The sequence below is a fragment of the Zygotorulaspora mrakii genome, chromosome 8 (genome assembly GCF_013402915.1).
Source record: "Zygotorulaspora mrakii chromosome 8, complete sequence".
NCBI lineage: Eukaryota > Fungi > Ascomycota > Saccharomycetes > Saccharomycetales > Saccharomycetaceae > Zygotorulaspora > Zygotorulaspora mrakii.
Window position 1 is genome coordinate 394,638 of NC_050726.1, and position 17,410 is coordinate 412,047.

A 17,410-nucleotide genomic window follows, 5' to 3' on the forward strand; every position below is an offset into this window, starting at 1 on the left:
CGTATTTCCAGACACATAGTAGAAAATTTTTTTAAATATTGAGAAAAGATCATCTCATCGCATCTCATCTCATGCAATCGTGTTTAAGAAGTTCCAATTCACCATTTGAACGTAGATTCTACTGAAGCATTGGCCATTTTCAAAGATGGATCAAGATAAAGTAGCTCATCTTTTGGGGTTAGAAGAAAAATTGGCCAAAGTCAGGCAGCAAATAAATTCAAAATTGGATAATCAAAAACATTTTGCAGTTATTTTGACAGCCGTTGAGGAAAATATCAACAATGATGACATTTCTAAAAATATAATTGCATACATGGTTGCGTTCATGTCACTACTAGACCAAGCCGTGGATCAAGAAACTCGTGAAATAAAAGACTTGAAATTAGCATCATCCGTTTGTTACTTATTAGATATTATTTTTCAATATTCTCCCAAAAAATTACTGCGAGCAAGATTTGCTGAAATACTTACAAAACTGGCACCTTGCATTACTGACGAAAATGCTCAAGCCCCTCTAATAAGAGCTGCTGTTGGTTGTTTGGAATCTTTACTTGTTGCACAGGATGCGCAAGCTTGGAATAATACTATGGATTTGAGTATAACACCAAAAAGAGGTTTACAGGGTTTGTTAGAATTATCATTGGATCCAAGACCAAAAGTCAGGAAAAGAGCTCAAGATAGCATTCACGCAATATTGGCAAATCCACCTCCGGCTCCCACCGCAGAACATGTTGCTTCTATATCGATTGCTAGTTTCACTATAAAAGCCCTTGAAGACCTATTGCAAGAGGCTGCTGCAATTTCTAATAAGAAATTAAAAGCTCAAAAGAGTGATAATGATTTGAACAGTAGAATCATTCGTGTAATGCGCTTAATTAGTGCAGTTATATCCACTGGTCAGTGGCCTTCTTCCCTAAGTGAACATCTTTGTGATATGCTTTTGCAAGTGACGAAAAGTTCTGATCAATACCTAGTCGCTGCTTCCTTCGATTGCTTTGAACATCTTTTCAAAATTATGGCTGTTTCATCAGTAAATTTTGGTTTAGCTGAAAGTAAATCACTACAAATCCTCGACATCATTTTCTCATTAACACCTTCGAATACCGATACCAACTTAGTAGGTTCATGGATTGCAGTGCTTGTGAAAAGTATGACGGCATTTTCTGTTCACGAGCCATTAGAATGTTTCAAAAAAATTCCAGATATTTTCAAGCTAATGTCTAACTATTTATCGAGTGAAACCCCAGAAGTTTATTACAGTGCTTCACAATGTCTCATTGCTGTATTGACAGATGCTGTCAGTGATAGTCTGTTACTTTATCCACCAGCTATAGATGAGAGTACTTTTGAGGCTGTTGACGATGTTTTATTACATGTTTCAGAGACTTTAGTAGACCTTTTATCTTTGAGATACAGCCATTGCGCTAAGGAGGTTCTTAATGTATTAGCAGCGGCATTTAAAAAATTTAGATTCAGAGCTAATCCTGATTTCATAAGACTTTTGGAAATCGTTGGGGAATGGAGAACAAATGAGGAGAATTTTCTTGAGTTTAGAGAGGAGGCTGAAAAGGTAATTGGATCGGCCATTTATGCAATGGGGCCGGAAACTGTTCTTGGTTTATTACCACTCAATCTAGAGGAACCATCGGACGTTAGACCCGGTAGAGCTTGGATATTACCATTAATACGAGACCATACAAGAAACACAACACTCTCCACCTTTATTATACAACTTGCTCCTTCAATTAAATCTTTAGAGTCTAGGCTTGAAAGCTTACCAGAAGAATCGATTCAAAGAAAAGTTCTCCAAACTGTTGTCGACCAAATTTGGTCTACTTTACCACATTTTTGCGAGCTCCCAACTGACTTGGTAGAATCTTTTACGGATGAATTTGCATCTGAATTAGCATCTTTATTATACAGTAAAGTTGCACTAAGAACTACCATCTGTCATGCCTTGAAAATGCTTGTTGAAAGTAATTCTGCCTATGTCAATGGTGGACTGGGCGATAATTTGCTGCTAGCACAATCCTATCCAATTGAGAAGGCCCAGAAATCCCTTGAATACTTGAGTGCCAAAGCAGGAAATATCTTGGCGGTTCTCTTCAACGTTTATACCCAAACAGCCCCCAATGCCAGAGGTTATATCTTGGAAACTATCGAGGAATACTTGAAAATAACATCCCAGACGGATATGGAAAAAACTTTTAACAACATCTGTGGCTTGCTTAAAAATGCTATGGATGAGGAGACAAATGTTCCAAAAAAGGGAAAGCCACAATTAAGTGCTACTCTGTTAGATTTGGTTGTGTGCATGACCAAATATGTGCCTTCTACTTCACACCCTGCTCTATTTTCAATTTTTGGTACCACTGTTCAATCGAAAGATGCACTCACTCAAAAGAGAGCTTATAGAATAATTATTAGACTTTCAGAGCTAGAGAGTGGAGCTGAAGCACTCTCCAGTTATCTGTCAGATATAGAGGAGATTATGGTCCAGAATACTGAAACGGTCCAAACTGCTTCTAGGTCAGCCAGATTGGCAGCTATTAAGACAATCACTGAACTATTACCAGCAGATCGTCTAAGTTTTATTGTTAGAACTGTCGCAGAAGTCATTCTATCAACAAAAGATGTTAATGAAAAATCGAGAGAGGGAGGTTTTGAAACGTTGATTGCCATGGGTAAAAAGATGAATGACCCTCATGGAGTCATTAAACTGTCAAAGATTTCTGGCTATGACCCTGAAATTCCAGATCAACCTTCTTCTATGTCTGAATTTTTCAAAATCATCGCGGCTGGTCTAATCGGTGAATCACAACACATGGTAAGTAGTACAATTACAGCATTTGCATGCTTGGTATTCGAGTTCAAAAGTGAAGTTGATGCAACAACCTTGGTAGACATTTACGATACAATCGAACTATATTTAACCACAAATTCAAAAGAAATTGCGAAGAGTGCAATTGGGTTTGTTAAAGTTTGTGTTCTCGGTCTCTCCGATGATTTGATGAGACCAAAAGTCCCGGAGCTTCTTCCAAAGTTATTACGTTGGTCGCACGAACATACCGGTCATTTCAAATCAAAGGTTAAAAATATCATTGAAAGAATGGTAAGAAAATTTGGATATGAGTTTATCGAGGCTAATTTCCCTCAAGATGACATAAAATTATTAGCAAATATCAGAAAAGTTCGCAATAGAAACAAGAGAAAGGAAGCAGAGGAAGAAGTTTCTGGTGTTGCCGCGGTATCTACTAAAGGTTCAAGATTCATGAATGCATTTGACGAAGCTATTTATGAGTCGTCCGATAATGAAAATGAAAATGATGAAGAAACTCAACAGGATAAGGGTAAAAAGTCCAAACAATTCATTGTAGAGTCAAGTGGTAATCCGTTGGATCTGTTGGATTCGCAAACTTTGGCACATATTTCATCTACACGTCCCAAAAAGTTCACCAAGGACCAAAGGAAAAAACAACTGCAAGATGATATGTTCAATTTTGATTCTGAAGGAAAACTAATAATGAAAGGACAACCTGATTCTTCCATTGATGATGATCCACTGAAGTCTGTGACTAGCGGTATCAATGCATACCTTGAAGCTGTCAAACACGGTCCCATCAGGGGCCAAAAGAACAGACTGAAGTTTAAGAAAGATGCTAGAGCGGGTGCTGATAACAGTGATGAGGAAGATGATAAATTACCTAAATCGGCTTCTTTGCATAGAAATAAGATTACTAAGGGAAGAAAGATGGGTCCCAAGTTCAAGTCAAGAAGAAAATTATAGATACGTAAGTTACGTGTATATTATTAAAAATTCGTTATAGTATATAAGGCACACGGATATTCATTATCAAGTTCGAGGAATGTTGATTATATTTGTACATCTAGCAAGAGATGCCACTAAAACTCGTTGAGATTAAATCTCAAACTATGCTGTTGCTCACCTAAATCCAGAGATTCTCTTCTTTGGAATGTGTTGTTCATATCCTCTAGTTCATCGAATTGAGTATCCATGTTTGGATCTAATGTAAACGCTCCCATATGATTTTCATCATCGTAATCATTTCCATCCATCGGTATCTCTATCTGCTCACCATTGACTGCATCTTCTATTTGGTCATCCATGTCCTCATTGACTTCCACATCATCAGGTATATTATCGTAAGATAGTTCCACGTTCTCAATTCTACAATCGGGCCTCATTATTGGTAACATCTTCATCAATTCTATGCCTCTGTTTAGAGTCGGAGTCAGATCTTCTTTCGGCGTGTTAGCAGGTGTCGGTAGTAATTGATTATTCGATATTAGACTTGCACTGTTTTGAAATTGCTTTTCGAGAACAGAATGCTTCAATCCAGCAATAGACGGTAGGGATTCGATATCTCGGGGCTCTTTGCCTGTTATTCGCTTTGCCAGATTGATCCGTTGCCTAGCAATAACTAACCTTATCCAATCATCGACATCACCATTATTGATGAGCTCCTCGATTAGCTTCTCCTCCTCACTATTTTCCTTAGAACCTTCCTTGTTCGAATCATTTTGTAATTGATTAATGTACTCTGGAATCAATGACAGTGGCTTGGAAGTCCTAGCTGTAGTCCTCAACAAATCACCTGTAGGGAATGCAACTATTCGAGCACCCTTCTCCTGAGGGTTGTTCAAACACCAGTCTTTGAACTTGCGAACACCCATGTCACTGGGCAATTCCGGATTCTCGTCGTATACATCTAATACATCAACAGGTTTTATGAGCCCTAAATTTTGAAATGCTATAGTGATATCTTGCAAAGCAATTGTATCACTAGGACCTACTCTAGCTTGTGCCAATTTTATTATCTCCGCAGTTAATAGGCCCAAATACCTTATATATAGATCGGTAAGTGTATCCACAGAACTAGGTTTGGCCCTCTCGAAGCCATGAGACTTAAGTAATTGTATTATTGATACTTTCAACAGACCAAAATAAAAATCATGGTTACTAGTCATTATGCATGTCCTTGATGAACCTAAACGCGAGTTGTTAGAGAGTATCAACCATTACTATTATCAGCCATCAGTCCTCAATATATTTCATCAATTTTCAAACTTCAAGATTCTGCGGCGACGTTACCCTCTGTGCATACATTTATTGAAAGAATGGAAAAGCGGATGAAATTCTAATCAAAACTCTTGACAATTAAGGAAGTTTATCAGGTCAATTGATTAATATCGCGCCTGCTTCTCTTTTGGAACAGACATCTACTTATCAAAGAATGTCAAGCTTATCGCTTTACTCCGTGCAGGCTGTTTTAATATTGGACAGCGCTGGAAAAAGAGTATACGCCAAATACTATGAACCACCCCACACTGGTGCTGATAAATATAAAGCCCTATCGAAATCATTGAAGAAGCAAACAGAATTTGAGAAACAGCTATTTCAAAAGACTCACAAGCAGGACTCCGAGGTTCTTATATTCGAAGATCATTTAGTTCTATACAAGGAGTATTTGGACGTAACGTTGTATCTCTTGGGATCTATGGAAGAGAATGAAATAGTACTCCAGCAAGCGTTCAATGCATTCAAGGATTCATTGGATCTAATTTTGAATTCTGGAATTGATAAGAAAAATATTCAGGAAAACTATGATATGGTTTTGTTAGCCATTGATGAAACTATTGATGACGGGATTATTCTGGAGACTGACCCTGCTACGATTGCATCACGCGTTACTAAACCTCCTTCCAATGACCCGCAAATGGATCTAGATAAAGGTCTGTTAGGGGCGTGGGGATTTGCCAAAAGTAAATTACAAGAGAGGTTACAGCAGGGTATATAAGTATATAAGTATTCCTTTTATAGCCTCTTTACGCAAAATTGATATTTACAAAAGCGAATAATATAAACAGACGGTATTTGCAGACGCTACTAGTTTTTCTTCTTTTTCTGCTTTCCCTTCGATTTTTGGGCAGTTGTATTATTATTTTGGCCGGGAAGAGTAACCTTTAGTTTGTCTGAACAGAGCGTTAAAACCAAATCTTGAGGTTTCCAAAGTTTTATGATCTCATGTTCTTTAGGCCAATCAGTTTCTTTATCTGTCATTTCTGATTCAACTTTTCTGCTCATAAAATGATGCAGGATTTCTGTCAGCGTTTTTGTTTTCTTTGCGTTGCCGGGCTGAACTTTAACTTTGTATTTGTACTTAACCATAGCAGACCATGGAGCAAATACGGGAACAATATCAATAACCTCATCTTCTTGACTGATTCTTGGTCTTAATTCATTAGCAAATTTTTTGTAGTTGACATTGACCTTCTCATTTTTTGTGAACTGCATAGCTTGCTTTCCCTTTTGTTGCTCACGTTTAGCTTTTCTATATTCTCTATTTTGTTGCCTGGCAATTTCCTCTTGCTTTTTCATTTCTTGTTTTTCAACTCCCTTCAGTGTCCCCAGTGCCTCAAGTCTCAATTGACGTTCTTCTTCATCTTGATCAGCATATTTGTTTTGGATTTTCTTTAATTTTCCCTTTTTCCCACGAACATTTCTCTTCATTTGTGAAATGATGTCATTAGCTGTGGTGGTTGCGTCGGATTCCTGGTCAGCATCTGCATCTACCTCTAACGCACTCAATTGGTCTGAAATACTGGCAGAGTCTTCCACACGAACATCTAGTGCTGCATTTTCGTCGGAGACAATAATATCCTTCTTTTGGTCTTGATTGATGGCTGCCCTACTGTTCAGCTCCCTATTTTCAACCTCACTATTTTCAACCTCACTATTTTCAACCTCACATGTTTCATCATCCACTTCTCTTGCCGATTCGTCATCGTCTGTTTCTTCTGCTCCACTTGTCTTGACTTTCCACAGAAAACCAAACCCCATTACCAACTGGGCGGAGGGCATTAAACTAACGGCACTTTCTTTCTTGATATGGAAGGTACCCGGTGGAAGGACGCTGTTGTCTACTTCACTGAATTTGGAAAGGTTCTTAGCAAAACACCAAGATGGTGAAGACGAAATTTTTTTCGACCAAGCTTCACTCGCCGACATACAAAATACTCCTGCCTGCATTAGTGTATTGGGAGGAACCTCCGTACAATCAGGGTTCTTGATCCATACTGGGTTACTTCCAAATGTGTTTGTTACATAAACGTCATCATCTTCAATATATTTGCTGAAAATCTGATCTGTCTCTAAAGGGCTTCTCCCCATCAGGACCAGGAAGCCTTCACTCGAAATAAACCAAAAGAACTTCTCAAAGAAGTAAGGTGAACGAACCTTTTTCAAAACATTGTGAGACTCTTTCAACTTCTTCTTCAATTGTTTGTCGATTTGTTCCTCAATATTCTTCATAGCTTTCTTCACGTTCTGCTCCACCTTCTTTTGCTTTTCAGCACTTGTCTTCTTGACGTTAAAGTATTGGGAAGCATTTGCATAGGCGGATAAGCCTAAATCTATAGTGACTTTGATGGTTCGCGAGTCCTTAAGACACACTTGTGGCGAACCTTTGTTATTGGATTCCTCGGTTTCAAAGTCGGACAGATCGCTACCATCCGTATCGGTCTCTTCATCACTACTAGTTTCCTCAGACTTACTTTCCGAATCACTCCTATCACTGCTATTCCCAATTGGTGCATCATCACCTTCTCTATCATCTTTGAGTGGCAGCTGAAGATCTATCTTGTTTTCTTTTAGATGAAGCGGCAGATTTATGACTTGAGCTATTCTATTGGATTTACTCTGTTCGCTTTTAATAAGCTTCTCAATAATATTCCAATCCATCTGTTGATCCAGCAATCCTTGAACTGCGAGTTTGGCTTCCTCAACTAGATCCGCATTCTCAATAATAATACTACCTTTCTGTTCATTCGTAGATTGAACATCAAGTAGAGCTTGAATTTTTCTCTGATTAAGGAGGCGGGCGTCGTCTATTTTCTTTTGCGCCATCTGCTCTTGTTGTTGGATACGCAATGCATACTTTGACGACTCAATAGTCGAGAAAAATTTATCAAGGGTTTTATTGTACTCTCCATCAACTTCAATTATTTGTGAGTTCTGTAATTCTGTGGGAGAAACAAACGGTCTGAAAGCATGAAAATTTTCGTATACAAATTCCAGATCTGGATTCGTATTCTTTGCATTATAGTGGATATTTCTCTTTGCTAAAATGAAACCGCAATTGTTTTCTTTGTAAAGTAAATCTTTGTAGTCCCTTTCTGTTCGATTAAGCAACTCGCAAATCTGATCCTCTTTTCCAATAAATTGAATGCATGGGGTGGCGGGATTAATTCCCATTGCCTTCAAATTATTAGATAAGAGATCTGAAGATAAATGAGATTCTCTGTTGAGCAATAACTTATGAATAGTCATCACTCCGGAACCTTTCTTCTTGCCTTTCTTAGAACTTTGCAATGTATCCTTCTTTAAAGCATCGATTTGTGCTACCTCTTTTAGCCAGTCTTCAACAAGGCCTATTTTATACGATCCTTCTGCTTCTCTTAATGATTCTTTCTTCAAATGATCTTGGAAAAGAGAATCATCAAACATTGTGTATATTTGACCTACTTTATTTTCATGTTCATGCACGATTCTCTGTAACGAAAGAATCTTCTTATTCTCATCCAACAGGATAACATTACCAGCACTGAAGAATTCAAGAACCAAGTAAAACAAACCATCTGCAAATTGAAGAACTAGAATTCTATCGTTCTCAACATGACGCAGTGCCGTTAGTCTCTTGGACTTCAAATGTTTCCTTAATTTCACAACAAATCCGGAAGGTGCAGGAGGAATTGGCCTATCATAATCTGTAATATGAAATCTTAGACCACAATCCACAACCACATTGAATTTTGATTCCGGTTTGATAAACTTAAGTAGAAACTGGCGACTTGAATCAGCAATATTATAGATATTGCTCAAACGATAACCTTCTAAATGACCTCTCAATTCCCTAGCCAACAGCAGTAAATCCAAAGCACTGATCCTCTGCTTCATTAAAATAGTAGTCTCTATCACGAGGGGATGTGTCGCGTACCCTTTCGTTGTAGAAGCTTCCAGTAGAAGTATTTGCTTTCGCTACAATATTGTATACTGATTTTTTTGCATTTATATACCAATCAATCCCATGAAAAACTATTGTATTTGAGAAGCAAAAGAAAAAAAGGCAATGAAAAATGATAGCATATCGCTCACACTAACTTGATATTCCCATGGTATTAGTAATTGACTAGCTGATGTGAGTGCTATAAACAAATAGGTTGTATCTACTGTGTTGATCGAAAGAATAACGGTGATTTATGTTCACGAGCCATGGTCGAAATATACCTGCTAGATCATCGAAAGACACTCATGTTGAAATATAAATCGATATTGTAAGATATATTAAAGAGATGACTTATAAGCATCAGAAATAAGACAATTGGTCTGTAAAACAAAATAAACGAAGTCAGATGAAGCCCTAACAGAATGTCAATCGATACTGGAAAGATATCGGATGATAATCTATCGCGAGGCGTTTACAACTCAGGAGTCTGACTACGAAGGAGTCTATGGCATGGAACATGAAATAACAGTTGTACTGTGAATTCTATGGGACTAGAAATGGTGTGATGACGATGAAAATTCTTCACTCGTCGTCCTCTCTTATGGTTCAATAGGTGCAAAATGTTAGGTATAAATACTGACGTATTTTCCAGATGTTAATCCAAGTTCAACTAGTTTTATCTCAATTCATGATATAGAAAAAAACCAAGGAATTATATATATCTATAATTGAGTAGGGTATTTCCTCGAAATGATCGTTATAAATTAGTATTGCTCTACTAATTTCCCAATAATTCAGAGACTCCATGGCCAAGCTGGTTAAGGCGTGCGACTGTTAATCGCAAGATCGTGAGTTCAATCCTCACTGGGGTCGTTTTCTTTTTTTTGCATTTTTGGACTTACATGACATACTTAATGAACCAGATCTGATGTAGTTATGTTTGCTCTTGGAGAAATTTACACAAGGAAGATAACTTAGCCCACCAAGGTGGTCTACCAGAATAACGTCACTTTAGATTCCAAGATGGAATTCAAGAAGGATTTCAAGAAGGATTCTAAGATGAGTATAAGAAAGATTGCAGAACATCTGCAGAAACATCCAAGGGCAAAAGTGATTTTTGTAATCGGTGCAGGTGTTTCGACTGCTTGTGGAATTCCAGATTTCCGATCTCCAAAAACAGGGCTTTATCATAATCTTTCAAAACTGAACTTACCATACGCAGAGGCGGTGTTTGATATCGAATACTTCAAAGAAAATCCTAAACCATTTTATACTTTAGCCAAGGAACTGTATCCTGGTACCTTTAAACCGGCAAAATTTCACTATCTCATGAAGCTTTTTGAAGATGAAGGCAGACTAAAAAGGATTTACACGCAAAACATAGACACACTTGAGAGACAGGCTTCCGTCGGAGATGAATATATCATTGAGGCACATGGAAGTTTCGCGTCGAATCATTGCATTGGATGCGACAAGAAATTTCCGATCGAGACTTTTAAGGAAAAGCTTAATGAACCTAAGGCAAATCTGCCTCTGGAATTCGATTACGCTAGCTGTGATGCTTGCGAGAGCCTCATAAAGCCAAATATTGTATTTTTTGGTGAGGGCCTGCCGGAAAAGTTCTTCGAAACTTGGGATGAAGATCTTGAGTGGCTGCGAAAGGAAGTGGATGAAAAGCATCTAGTCATAGTGGCAGGAACTTCGCTCACAGTCTACCCCTTTGCATCTTTGCCTTCTGAAGTACCGAGCAAGACTGCGAGAGCTCTGTTTAACATTGGCTTGGTGGGGGACTTCAAATCGGATCCTCGTAAATCCGATCTTGTCTTCAATGGCAGCTCAGAAGATGCTGCACAGTGTCTTATCGATGAACTTGGCTGGTCTGAAAAATTCGAGAAGCTTATCAATAAAGTGGATACAGAAGAGAAAAAGGAGGAGATCACAGCTAATGAAGAGGTGATGAAAATAGCTGGCGAGTTACAGAAATTAGATTTGAGTATTTCTTCGAAAGGGGAAACGTAAATTTGTCAACAAAATCGAAGCCGATTTGGTCTCGTAAGTGCTGGACGTTTTGATATCGCTTCGGCGACTAAGGGATCAACGTCAATATCATCTACTTTCCACGTCTCTAACAACTTTCGAAAAGGTAGGTTTGAACAGAAGTGAAGGAAAAACTCTGCAGAAGGTAAGGCTAGCTTTAAGAGGCTTTTTTATACTGAATTATCAAGAAGAAGGGCATTGGCAAGTAGAATTATAAAAATTTGTGTTTGGAACCCGAACCCTAGTAAAGGCAGTAACCCAATTTCAAACACTGATAAGTTTTCTTTAGAAATAATCTGTTGCATTTTTGAAGGTTCGAAAACTAATGACACCAGAGTTGGCGTGCGCGTCATCAATCAAAACGGAGAGAGTCATGTTTGTCTGATCCTATAGATTCTCAAATATGTATTTGGACGGTGCTTACAATCCATGTTCATCGACCGACTGATACTATCTTACCGTTGCGCTCTACCACCACCGCTAACTTAGCTTTAGACACCTACTGATTCCAATAGAACCGAAGTTGTAAAGGTGCATGAGATATTTGTAAAGATGAGATTTCTATTCACGGATAAAATTCGATTGATTGATATTGATGGCTGATGATATAAGACCCATAATGTAAGAATTCTAAAGACAAGGGGTATGCACTGAACACATGCGCAGCAGCTATAGAATGTACGGAACAATTGATTTCTGAATTATGCAGAAACAAGATGAGAGATCTTAAGAAATATCAGCTCAGGTAATATACTGCCAAAAGAAACATTCAAGGCCTTGTTTTTGATTGAATTTTTCTGGATAGAAAGCTTTATCAACAAGAACATCAATAAGGATTGCTTATGGCGCTCTTTAACTTGAAAAATTTCCGTTTTAGCGGCGGTAGTAGTGGTACTGACGGGCTATTGGACCTTTTAAGTCAAATATACGAAAAGACCTAAAGTAAATGATACAGCAAGTAAAATCATGTTTAAGTCAATCACAATCTTGCTGAAGGTGAGCTTGTGAGTCTTCGAGAGGCTCTTAAAGGAAAAAGAAAAAAAGATTACCTGATAGATCTTTTGAGCTTGCCTTGATTTGCCATCAATAATACAAGCAGAACAAATCACATTGGTGGTTTTTGCATACGTACTGAGAAATCCATCGCTAGGCTAAGACCAAGAGGAGGTGTGCGGGAGCTACTGGTCCAGAAAACATTATTGAAGAGCTAATATGATAAATTATTATAAATATTCTCTCCTTATTTATGGTATCTGCGCCCGATTCACAAGGTGAACTCAGAAATTTTGCTGATGACATGAAAAATATGAAATTCCTGCAGTGTAGCTCAGAGTGTTGGTAAAGTTTTACGAAAATCAATAATAGTACACGCTCACATAGTAACAAAGAACACTATTTATGTCACATCTTTCATAGTTAAGTAAATCCTTCTTCGATATCCGTTTACTGTTGAATTCCTTCAGTCAGTATCAAATGCCCAATGTAAGTCCTCATGTTCACGGCGTCATTTTGATCAAAGTGTAATGGAGAGTCTTGGCTCAAACACAACGTATTCATGCATAAATAGATACCACAGTCGAATCCATTTGGTTGCTGAGGGCATGCCAAATTTTCAAGCTCAAAATCTGATCCTATGGTATTGTTACTTTCTTCTACGACATATTTTTGTAAGTCATTTAATATTGCAAAACTTACCGCATTTGGCCCGTTCGACAGAGAATCAACGTATACAACTCTTTTTCTGGCAATATCAATCACCCCCAAAGCCCAGTGCGATTGATTCAAGTTTATTGGAACAAAGATTTTGTCGAGATCAGTAATCTTGGCTTTTTTTCTTTTCATCCATCTTCTGACACTTTGGTACCCACGTTCTGATAAATTCGTATAAAAAAAAGAATTGAACGCTACCATTCTTTCATTATGCTTCTCGATATATTTCATGAAATATTCAATAATAGTATCGTTTAGCCATCGCCTTGGGGTCAATGTCTTGAAATCTCGTACATTCACTTCCAGATTGTCTTTATTCATCAATACAAAATTCTCCTGCTTTTTCCAAATCGTCTGGACCTTGATTTTATCGGTATCACTGATGGTTGGAATCAATCTCTTCTGTTTTGTCAGTTCTATCTTCTTTCTGACTTGATCTTGAATGCGCTTTCTCTCCTCCAACAATTCGTTATAAGTTTTAAATTCTTTATCAAATTCTAGCAGTGATCTATCAAACCTCAATTGTTGTATATTATATTCCTTCCTCTTCTTTTCCAGTGGAGAGACTTTCTGCTCTCTAACAAATATTAAATCATCATTAATTGTCTGCCTTCGGTCTCTGCTTTCGAGCAAGATATTTTTTATCTTCTCAGTTAAATCAACAATTGATTTTTTTGCCTTCTTATTCTTGGACATATCCCCCTGCATCAGCCTCATTTGTTCGTCCCGTTCATTTTCAATAATTTTCGGTACCTTGTATTCACCATTGTAGATCATCTTCAAGTATTCTATATCTTCAGACTGATCTCTTAGGATCAAATGATTCTGTCTTGACGAAAGATTTCGATTTATTTTTCTTGTTCTAAGCGTAGTCCCGTAGGGAGCCGACTGAGAGTCTATATTACTTATCCTGGAGCTTATCTGGGTGGTTTTCCATTTATTCCAATTAAAAGGATCCTTTGAAAATGAGAGGATCCGTTCTGTTTCAGGCTCCTCACTAAAGCTTGAGTTGAGACCCGAATTTTCGTTGATCTCATTACTTTTAGCCGGCGTGGTATTGGCAAGTTTTCTGCTCTTTCTTGGCATAACGAAATACTCGGGGAACTTTTGGTTATGAGTCATGCTCTTTTTAACAGCAGCAGATGCATTTTTTGAATCGCTTATATTATCTGATGGGGCAGATTTTGTACTCCATCCTAAACTATCCCACATGAAATTTCCTGTACTCCTCAAAGCACTTTTTATGCTTACAAGTATCCTATTTTGATAATCATTGGGGCCTTTAGATTGTTCAATTGGGACGGAGGTATCTATGTTACCTTCAGTTTTGTGCGAGACCACAGTAGTGGATGAGCTAAGCTGACTTCGGCTGCTCATATCCATTGTTCTCTTAGGACTGAATAAAGGTACATTTATCGTCCTGTAAGTGGAAATGTGAGAAAAGGAAGGAGGTATGTTGCTGGCCTCTTTCAAGCTCTTATAATTGTCAACAGACATGCAATGATAAATAGTTGCAAATGCCCTCTGTCCGTTTTTTTTTTTTGATTTGAACTCCAAATGATCACGAATGTTGATATTTCTGTACAAGAACTTTTTTAGGCCAAGGCATGCAACCTTAAAATGACTTTAAAGAAACGAAGAAAAATAAAGAAAAATATTAATATACTCATGCACATACATATATTGTTATTGTCTTCGAGTAGTTTGGTGTGCTTAATTACTACTACCTACAAGATTAAAAATGAAGTTCTGGACAGGACGTAAAGATTCCGGCAGAGAATCATCTGAAAGTCTCTCTATTGAACCTGAAAATTCTCCTAAATTTTCGATGTACATCTTTTTGGACTTGTTGGCATTTCGGAATGCAAGCACAAAATTCACAATCAATGCGAAGGAAATGACAAATGCCAAGACCAAGGGACCCAATGGAGAATCTAAATGTTGGCCACTTCTTTCCCTGATGACAGTCACTCTCTTCAGATAAATGTAGTAGGCCCAAATACCTGAAAAAAGGGTCAATGCGAAGAATATGTAGGCCAGTAACTCAGCCAATTCAGGATACTCAGCTCTCTTGACAGAGTTATAAATGGAAAACGTCAAGATACTCAACAAAGTTGTCACGTGCAACCATCTATTAAAGGTACGTTCATTTGCTAACCAAACTTTCGCCTCCACTTTGACTGGTCCTGCATTCTTTATATAACTTGTTGGTTTTTTCACACCAGGTGGAAGAACAATCTCCTCATCCTCTGAATCTACTCTTGTAAGTTTCGAATCGGCGCCGGCCAAAATACTTAACAAAGTAGGTTGTTTTGTCTTTTTGCGACCCTCCCTTACAGAAGTTCCATTATCTTCTTCGTCTGAAGATTCATGATCTTCCAAATCTGCATCAGAACCCAAGCTTTGAGTTTGATTTTGATCTTCAGTTTCCTTTAATTGCTGTACATAGTTCTCGTTTGATCTTTCACCAGCTGGCTGAGACATTCTGGATAACCTTCTCATTTGGTTTATCTTTTCTTTGGTTTCCTTCTGCTTCTTCAACTTCTTCTTTTCCTGCTCGTAGGCCTGTTTTGGATCAATCCTAATATCTGTCTCTAATTCGGGAACCCAGAAAGGTAAAACGTCCAACTTTTCATCATCACCAAACAACGAAGCAACACCCTGAATATAGATGGAAAATTTTGGAACTTCTTTAACCAAATGAGAATTTGTCAATTCGTTTATCCATTGACCATGTCTTCTTGGTAACTTTGCTTGTGACATATCAGAAGTTTTACCGCGAACTGAACTTGTATCATTTCTAATTTTGATCTCCATGACCGAGTAAGGAAATTTAGAATATTCACCATTCCTCAAAAGTTTCAATGGATTTTTTATATCCGAGTCGATATCAGTTCTGTGCCAGCTCTTTGGATCTCTAATAGGTCTCTCTTCATCAAAGGAGTCTTCTCTTATATATATAATATTAGAGTCAATAGTAATTCTGATTCTGTCATCACCTGGAATCTGAAAAGCTGTTCTGCTATAAACAGTCCTCAAAACAGGTTGCAGTCCCTCCTGCAAGATAAATTTTTGAATAGAATCGACATCGTTACCTGCCTTCGTAATTTCATCTTCTCTGCAACGTCTTTCTCTCAATTTACTCAAGGTACGCTCCTTATACTTTTCATCACCATCGAAAATGAATCCATTGAGAAATTTTTGTTTAATTTGGAGTCTGGTTTCTTCTAGCTCTGTATTGCCAGTACCTGGATCCTCGACAACCATTCTTTTTTCGAGAAAAATATCAGGTTTTGAGGCCAGTCTACCCGTCCATCTAAATCTCAAAGTGGGAGCTGAATGTGCTCTCAGTAATTTGTCATTATACAGTTCAAATTGTTCGTTATCAAAATACAGAGCTGTAATGACAGGATCGTACGATTTGTTCTCATTTAACGCAGAATCAATATTATCACCGCTTGAACTTGACGAAAAGGCTCCAACGTCTGAATTTATAACATCTGATTCAAAACGATCTACTAAATCGTCGTTTTCGGTTGGTGCTGATGCGTAAACTAAAACCGGCAAATGTCTTAAAATTCTTGTCTTGACTTCCATCAAATTATCATTGTGAACCCAAAATTTAAAACTTTTGAAGTTCAGCTCTGCAGAACTACTACCAGCAGCACTCATTTTTGAAGCATTGGCCAATGAAGTTGATACTTTGGAAAAGTTACTCCTTAAGATATCGTAAAGAAACGAAATACGATACAACAATGGTGAAAGCTCCTCCGAATGGAAAGGCAACCCTCTTAACCGGACCTCTAGAAGTGATTTCACTGAAGGATAACGCGCGTGTAGCTTATCATGTTTCTTGACGATCTTGATGAAACCAGTGTAATTTAACCGATAAAAGTTATCCAACTCTTGAGCTTCACTCAACAGGTCTTCCAAAGCTGCCTGAAATGCCTCCGAATCTAATTTCTTGATATTTTCCTCTGTGCTACTCTGCGCTTCTAGTCTACTCAATCTCTCCAAAAGGCTGTTGTATCTTTTGATTTGAAACCCATATACCTTTTCTAACTCCTTGTCCAAAGCTTCCACGAATCTGGACTCATCGTTATCTCCCCATGCAAAATCTGCACCTCCAGAATTTCCTTTGGATTTGTTGGACTTGTCAGGAACAACTCCTTCTTCCAGCAATTTTTTAAGCCTTTCATAATCGATGTATGAATCCTTCCAGGGTGGATAAACATCATTCACCAACTTCACACCGAATAGCATTGCCACAAGTTTTACTTACTCCCCTGCAACAAGCTAAGATAATACAACGAAGTAACCTCGAGATGCTACAACGTCAATACAAATTGTTTATACTTTAATCTGTCTAGTGCCTTCTTCTTTTTATAGTTCAAAATCTCTGTTCTTGATCTTTTCTTGCAGCATTATGAAAAGCAGGCCACGTGCGCACAGACATATAAAAAGGATCAAACCATGAAAAGTTTCACAACAAGCATTGAAGGAAGGTTCAGACACTTGAGATATGCCCATAGAAGCCCCAAACGTCCGTTATTAACGTGTTCAACTGCTATTTGGATGATTAGTTATCTTTTGAATAGCGTGGGCCGTTTATTTGGATGATATGAGGCCCAGCTCTT

At 37.9% G+C, this 17,410-nt stretch overlaps 7 protein-coding genes and 1 non-coding gene across 8 annotated transcripts; 4 read left to right on the top strand and 4 right to left on the bottom strand.

Annotated features, from left to right (window-relative positions):
* Positions 1–145: 145 nt before the first annotated feature.
* Positions 146–3,787, top strand: RRP12 (mRNA-binding protein RRP12; the record flags this gene model as incomplete). The annotated part of the gene is made up of 1 exon (XM_037290700.1): positions 146–3,787. One exon carries the CDS (start codon positions 146–148, stop codon positions 3,785–3,787), a length of 3,642 nt encoding a protein of 1,213 aa, XP_037146595.1.
* Positions 3,788–3,903: 116 nt separating this feature from the next.
* On the bottom strand, positions 3,904–4,989 carry TAF3 (Taf3p; the record flags this gene model as incomplete). The annotated part of the gene is made up of 1 exon (XM_037290701.1): positions 3,904–4,989. One exon carries the CDS (start codon positions 4,987–4,989, stop codon positions 3,904–3,906), a length of 1,086 nt encoding a protein of 361 aa, XP_037146596.1.
* A 266-nt stretch (positions 4,990–5,255) lies between these two features.
* On the top strand, positions 5,256–5,819 carry RET3 (coatomer subunit zeta; the record flags this gene model as incomplete). Its single annotated transcript, XM_037290702.1, has 1 exon — positions 5,256–5,819. The coding sequence occupies one exon, from the start codon at positions 5,256–5,258 to the stop codon at positions 5,817–5,819; it is 564 nt and encodes a 187-aa protein (XP_037146597.1).
* Positions 5,820–5,908: 89 nt separating this feature from the next.
* On the bottom strand, positions 5,909–8,977 carry RQC2 (Rqc2p; the record flags this gene model as incomplete). The annotated part of the gene is made up of 1 exon (XM_037290703.1): positions 5,909–8,977. One exon carries the CDS (start codon positions 8,975–8,977, stop codon positions 5,909–5,911), a length of 3,069 nt encoding a protein of 1,022 aa, XP_037146598.1.
* An 848-nt stretch (positions 8,978–9,825) lies between these two features.
* Positions 9,826–9,899, top strand: HG535_0Htrna7N. Its single transcript has one exon. It is a non-coding gene; the product is annotated as a tRNA-Asn (tRNA).
* A 150-nt stretch (positions 9,900–10,049) lies between these two features.
* On the top strand, positions 10,050–11,045 carry HST2 (histone deacetylase HST2; the record flags this gene model as incomplete). Its single annotated transcript, XM_037290704.1, has 1 exon — positions 10,050–11,045. One exon carries the CDS (start codon positions 10,050–10,052, stop codon positions 11,043–11,045), a length of 996 nt encoding a protein of 331 aa, XP_037146599.1.
* Positions 11,046–12,506: 1,461 nt separating this feature from the next.
* On the bottom strand, positions 12,507–14,270 carry ULP1 (SUMO protease ULP1; the record flags this gene model as incomplete). The annotated part of the gene is made up of 1 exon (XM_037290705.1): positions 12,507–14,270. The coding sequence occupies one exon, from the start codon at positions 14,268–14,270 to the stop codon at positions 12,507–12,509; it is 1,764 nt and encodes a 587-aa protein (XP_037146600.1).
* A 216-nt stretch (positions 14,271–14,486) lies between these two features.
* Positions 14,487–17,036, bottom strand: HG535_0H02030 (uncharacterized protein; the record flags this gene model as incomplete). The annotated part of the gene is made up of 1 exon (XM_037290706.1): positions 14,487–17,036. The coding sequence occupies one exon, from the start codon at positions 17,034–17,036 to the stop codon at positions 14,487–14,489; it is 2,550 nt and encodes an 849-aa protein (XP_037146601.1).
* Between the last annotated feature and the right edge of the window lie 374 nt (positions 17,037–17,410).